At 36.7% G+C, this 6,754-nt stretch overlaps 1 protein-coding gene across 1 annotated transcript in view; it reads left to right on the top strand.

The window, feature by feature from the left end:
- CDK8 (cyclin dependent kinase 8) overlaps positions 1–6,754 on the top strand; it is an 86,680-nt gene that overhangs the window by 62,113 nt on the left and 17,813 nt on the right. The window contains exons 7-9 of the mRNA XM_085321792.1: positions 911–968; positions 3,756–3,887; positions 6,306–6,449. Coding sequence (XP_085177918.1) covers positions 911–968; positions 3,756–3,887; positions 6,306–6,449 — 334 coding nt within the window. The remainder of the gene's footprint in view (positions 1–910; positions 969–3,755; positions 3,888–6,305; positions 6,450–6,754) is intronic.

The following is a 6,754-nucleotide window of genomic DNA, read 5'->3' as shown; positions in this document are numbered from 1 at the left end:
GGTTTGTAATTCCTGACTCTTCTCTTCAAAATAAGTAAGAAAGGACCACACAGTGAATCGAACTTAAGTTTTGAGGAATCTTTTCCTCTAACTGCAGAGGCAGAGATTTAATTACAAGAAATTAACTATTGGAGAGARTGGTGGAGAAAGTAGGAGGGGGGAACTGATTAAGACTGAGTGCTTATGTCTATAACCAGTTGAACTCTAGTTCATTTTTTTTAACTCACCTCAGTGAAAGAAAGAAAGAAAGAAGGAGATTTCTCAATATTTTGCCATCAAAATAACGGAGAGAAAAGCATGGAGACAATAATGCTAAGGTGATGCTTTCAAGTTTTGCAGCTATCTGAATTGGTATACTCTTGCAAGGAGAAATAACTTAGTTSATGTTTCTCTCCAATATAAGATTATATGGTAATATTTAATCTGTATTTTGGGAATTTTCTTAATGTAATACATGTCTGCAAACATGCCTAATGACTGTGGGCAAAACATGCCATAGAGATGCCTTCCTGTACCTCTGCTTTGCAGTGTGCTTAAGAGGGATGGGAAGGAGCAGTGAGAAGCAACAGGTCTGCCTCCTGTGGAGTGGACCTAGGTCAATCTGAGTAGAAGTCTTGAAGGCTTGTGATTTCCTGCTCTTGCAGGTTAAGGACAGACACCACAGCAGCAGGTAGTCAGGGAACATAGTGCTGGAACATAGAAGCACTGGAAAGAAGCGTTCAAGAGGATRTAGTAAGGGAAAGCCTGTGTCTAGGTACTTGCACAGTTTTATCGTTACATAGAAACTTGTCATTTTTATCAAAACAATTTTGTTTTAAAACTGGCAAAACAAACCTTAACTAACTTTTCAGASACTAATGTTTAGGTTTATCTTGGTATATGTATTGTATATTTATTTTTTTTTCCACAGAAACCTGCTAATATTTTAGTTATGGGTGAAGGTCCTGAGCGAGGAAGAGTAAAAATTGGTATGTTTATATCTTTGATAAGTCCCAGCGTAGCATTTAAGTTAGAATGTTCTGAAGGTGCAGTTGTACCACGTGAAGTAGTTACTGTAATATTAGTATGTGCCTGGACACATTGTCTAAAAGCTATTTTCTTAGTGACTGGCTTCTTGATATGAGACCCACGCACCAGTTCTGATGATAATATGCTGTAGCCTCATCTATGAAAAGTGGAAAATGTCTTTATATTTTGTTTAAATGGGGGGTGTATGGGGGGTTGGGGATTTTGATGTAGGGGAAAAGATGAGAGCTAGCTAGGGGGAAAAGGAGGAGAAAGAAATGGGAATTTAGTATTTCCTCCATTTACCCCTATAAAGTCATGACATTTTCTTGTTGCTACTTACARAATCTAACTAGGGAACTATTCATTACTGCAAACCTTAAATTTTATAATGGAATCAAAGGTGGCATTTAGCCTACAAAATGTTCTTGAAAGGCTAGGTRGGTTCCTTGGAGATAAGCACAAGGGATCCTGAAGTCCAGAAAACACATTAATTCAGACAAAATATTTAGTAGGAACTAATGCTAAATGTTCAAAACGGAATGGAAAGGTAGGAAGAACCCAATACTTTCCCCACTATTCTAACATTTTCTGGTGGAAGTTACTGTTTACAGCGAGAGGATAATTTGAAGAACTTTAATTGCTTTAAATTAAAGTAAATAAATAGAAATTAACTGTAGTCTAACAGCAATAAGCTATTCCAGGATGTGCATTAATGTGGCAGTGCTTTGCCAGCAGCCTGCTAATGCACAGCCTATTTATATTTGTTATGGTACGCAGCCAGGTTTGGAAGCTTTTTTTAAAAGATAGTTCATCTTTTTCACTTCCCTCTGGCTTTCTTTTATGAGAGTATTCTTCTGCTTTGTTGCTCTGTATTCTTACTGTTTTGTTTATCTGAACTATACTGTTAATCACTAGTATACTAAGTAGGGGTAGGATTTTTGTGGAGTGTTCAGTGCTGCTCTAGCTCTTCCCTCCCCTTTTGAAATTCAAGGAATAGGTAGGTCAGAGCTGAACACTTCTGCAGATCCTGCCCTGAAAGCTTTTAATACCCTTCTGCAGTTTAAGGTTGACAGCAGAGATTGCGGTCTTCTGTGTACAAAACAGGTACAAGGACAGCAGAAGCGAAAATTTCTTCCTATTACCTTACTCATAATGTAGTGGCTGCTTCCAAAACTGAGACCATAGGTCAGCCTCTGGGCACACTCAGTGTCAACTGTGGTGGTGATGTTTGCTGTAGGCAACTCTCTGTTAGTCATTGCATATAGACCACCCATTTATTTCTTAACTGATAGTTTTGAATTAATTTGGGAATAACTTAGAGTACAACTAAATTTAGCCAGACTCTGTTAATGGACAGGTGAAAGATTCTGTATCGTACACCAGTCCTCTGAGCCATCCGTTCCCAGGGAGAAAGGGAGGGAGACCCTGTATTGCTAAATGTGTTATCAAAATGTAGATTTTGATTTTTTTTTCTTAAGATACTACCACAGCAGGAAAAGAATGCAGAAGTTATACCCATACCAAGAGCTTCCACTTTTCCAGTGTAACTAATTTTTCTAAAAAATACATAACTGGTATTTAACTTAAAATAATTTTTTAGACCTTTTGTGCCATTTTGAGTCATAAATTCACTTCTACAAACAATTTTCCTTTTCATAGATATTAGTGACATGATCATATCTTGAGTAATCTTGATATTTTAATGTAGAAAAATGTAAAATGTTTCATTTTTTAAATTCAATAAAACAATCTTAAATAGGAGTGCTTATGGARAAAGAAAATTAAGATTGTGGAGTGAAGTTAGAGACCCACATTTACACTTCAAGTTTCCCTCAGCCTGTGAGCTTTAACATATAGTTCTTTTTCCCTCAGAATGATTACTGATCACGTTTCCTTTGAGTCTCTCTCCACATACATGTATCCCTGCACCACAGATTCCCTGGCTTATGGGATTCTGGGAGTGGTGGGTAGGGACACTAATTTGGTGGGAGAGGTTGCATATTTTAGCCTGTGCCCATTTGGTCCTGTATCATTTGTATTGGTAGTTCAGACAGCTGTCTAGGAAGATGTRTATTACAAATTCTAAAAAGTGTTTTTTAATGATACAATCCCCAAAACAGAATTTTAAAATCATAGACTAAATGGTATTTAGTACTGGTATCTTGATACTGGTAATACTTTTAGACAGAAAATTAAAGGGAGGGAGATACTATAGGTTTAGTTGCTCTCCCCACCCCACCCCCTTTTTTTCTTCCAAGTGTGAAGGAAATCTTGCTACAGCTAACTTCACGAGGAGGTAGCTGTTGTGCCATGTGCATGTATGTATTATAAATCATTCTAACCTTTGCAGAACTTGAATTTTGCTCACATTTGAAATGCTGCTTCTTGAAAGACCATGCTGTAGTAATGGAATGTTTTGCTGGATAGTATCAGGTAAAATGAGTCAGGATTTACCAGTGTCCTGAGAGAAGTGAGTTGATACGCTTTTTCAGAACAGTGGTTAATTCTTTGTTTTCAATGGCTYATGTTAGCAATGATTTATAATGATATACTTTATATGTGATGACTTCCAGTAACTTCTACAAAACTTTAAGAAAATGAAATATGTTCACAGTTCATATCTGCTACGGTGTGTGTTTATTTTTAGCACAGTGATTGTAGCACTAACAAGTAAACACAGTCAGTTCATTTAAAAAATAATTGCAGTTTTCCTAACATTTTAAAACATCTCTCTTTGAATTTTGCAGCTGACATGGGCTTTGCCCGATTATTTAATTCACCTCTGAAGCCTTTAGCAGACTTGGATCCAGTAGTTGTAACGTTCTGGTATCGAGCTCCAGAGTTGCTTCTTGGAGCAAGGCATTATACCAAAGCTATTGGTAAGTAAAACAGAGGGCAGCTCRCTGTTGTGTCCTTTATGCCAAATGTGTGCAGATTACTGAAGCATTGCTACATGGTTCCTAGCACAGAGGACAGCAGCTGAGTTAAAGGTATGGCACTGATTTTTTGTGGGGGAACACTAAGCTTTGACAAATTGTTTGCTCTTGTCTTTGGCTAGATATAGGAGTGAAGTATTTCATTTTTTTTGCCTCCAAATGCCCTGTGAGGCACTATAATTTTATACAACTTTCACACAGAATATTTCTAAATGCTGTTAGAACTAATAATACAAAATATTGATGCATCTTAGAACAACTGGTAAAATTCATATGTGATGCTAGGCACAGTGCATTAGTTTTATTGCAGGATTTTTTATCTAGTTTAACAAGTGCATGAAATAAATCTTAGGAATTTACAGAATGGAGAATGGTAGCTGCACTGAAACTAAACTGTAGCAGAGAAGATTAACACAGCCTGACACTTTTTTTTATCATTATTTGCTATTCTACATTTTCTATCCTGCCAAGGAAAACTACTGAATTTGCTGTGAGAAATTACTAATTTTAAGTTTGRTGTTTGGGGTGTATGTCTTCAATGGAAACTGTCCCAGGATAAAAGTTACTGGTCGTAAATTCTGCTCTGTTCAAGCCTTTCTATTTTAGCCTCTCCCCATGTCTTTCTCACAGCAGTGTGAACAGGGGTTGCTTTCAGAAGAGCTGAGGCTTGATCAGCATCGTGCAACAGGCTAAGCTGTGATCTGCTCAGGCATATAGAGAAGAAATGAAGCCCTGCTGGATGCAGAGACTGTTAGGATTGCATGAGTTGCATCTGTGTAATGCTGCCTCCTCCTTACCACTGTTTTCCCATGCAACCAGTATGATTTTAACAGCTCAAGCATGACATGATCGACTCTGCTCTGCTTGACTCTGTTCTTGCCAGTTTAGTGGTAACAGATCTCTGAAGACAGGAGCAGCCCTGGGCTGTGGTACAGAGAAAGTAATCCAGTAATGGGCTGGAGTGAGGGCTRCCTTTAGTGGACATGAGCAGGTTTTCTAGGTGTGTGAGAGAGACTAGAAAAAAAGACTAGGAAGTTTTCCTCTCTGGACTACCTTTGCTTGCTAGTGTAAAAGACCTGTTRGCAATCATTTCTGGGGAGACAACTTACCCTGTAGTGCGCTGGCTGTTTTGCACAAACATTGAGTAGACAGGCTCAAACAGGCTGTACATTGGCATATATATTATTACTTGTGGGACTGGAAATTCTTTTTGTCAGACTTCACCATCATTTTCTTAAGCTTGTGTCAACGTTTTTGTCAGAAATTTCAGTGTTTATCACTTAAATATATTTTCAGCAACTTTTCTGTTAATACTTTTACTTTATTAATGATTAAATGCATTACTTTATCTGTTCATTTTAAGTACTTTTTTATTATATTTGCATGTTTCTTCTCGTTACTGGCACTTTCTTCTACTTGCAGCGTGTGAAACTGCACGGATGGCTGTGGCCTTTAGCACATAATTTTTTTTCAGTGTAGATAAAACCTGACTATATACAAACACTGAATAATGGTGTTATGCTGTCTGCATCACTTGCTTTTGTCCTTGTTCATGACCTTTTCTTGTTCATTCAAGGTTCAGTGTAGCTTTATATTACTAAGTTAGAAATTGCGTTGTGCATACTACATTAGTAAGTTAGCAATTGTGTATGCACATACTAGAAAAAATGGAAAAACAATTGGGGAAAATGCATAGTATCTGAATTTGGCACACTGGGACACAAGAATTAAAATTGAATGGATTTTTCGCTTTAAAAATAAAAGCAAGAGAGCAGGAAGTTGTCCAGAAAGAAAAGCATATTGGTAGCTTTTTTAAAATATAGTGTCAAAAATGGGGTGAGATACTTGGGGACGGAGCACTTGCAATTTTATAATTTACCTCTTTCTGCAAAGTTGTGTAGGTAAATTCTGATTTTTCCAATATTATGCTTTTCAGCTTTAAGGGTTTTTTTTGGTCATTTAATATTTTGTAAAGCCAGTGGCTGCCTGAGGATATAAAACATTGTGGGGGAAAGCAGCATGAAAGTAAACTTAAGATGTCAGTTGGCTCTTCATTTATATTTTGTGTGTGGATCGTTCCCCATGCATTTTATTTAATTTTTTCTTAAAATCACTTTCTATAGTAATAAATGATAATATTAAAATTATATACTGCTTTTCAACTCTTGTATAGTTACTGTGTTGTGCACATGTAACAGTAGTTTAAAGGAAAAATTGATGAAGTTTTGCACTTTTAAAGAAGAAACCTTATGTTTTCAGTGCAAGGGCCTTATCTGTCTTAAGTTAAGAGCTAACACTATCTCACCAAGATGCTTTTGGAAAGATTCATTAGATTTTTATTTCTGTTCTCTTTTCTTAAAGATATTTGGGCCATAGGGTGTATATTTGCAGAGCTGCTAACATCAGAGCCGATATTCCACTGTCGACAAGAAGATATCAAAACTAGTAATCCTTATCACCATGACCAGTTGGACAGAATATTCAACGTAATGGGATTTCCTGCAGGTACCGTATTTTTGTCATTGCTGTTCAAAGAAAGATATCTGTATTCCTTTTTTAGCATGTGAAGGTGGCAGCTGATCACAGCAACAAAGCTGTTCAAACATGATCTTTATTTCATTGTTATCAAGTCTAGAGTGTAATGGTCATATTAAATATTTCTTTGTACTATTGATAAGGTTATCTTTCTGTATATATGTGTATCAGTGTTTTATAATGCAAAAAGGATTATGCTTAATGGTGGATGATGAAAGTCAGAAGGAATATTTCTAGTTTTGTTCAGTCCTGATTTTAGCTTTGGAAAGCAACTG

The sequence above is a fragment of the Rhea americana genome, unplaced genomic scaffold (assembly GCF_003343005.1).
Source record: "Rhea americana isolate MKP2758 unplaced genomic scaffold, rheAme1 scaffold_71, whole genome shotgun sequence".
Taxonomy (NCBI): domain Eukaryota; kingdom Metazoa; phylum Chordata; class Aves; order Rheiformes; family Rheidae; genus Rhea; species Rhea americana.
The sequence above is the reverse complement of the archived record's forward strand: the minus strand, read 5'-3'. Positions and strand labels throughout refer to the sequence as shown.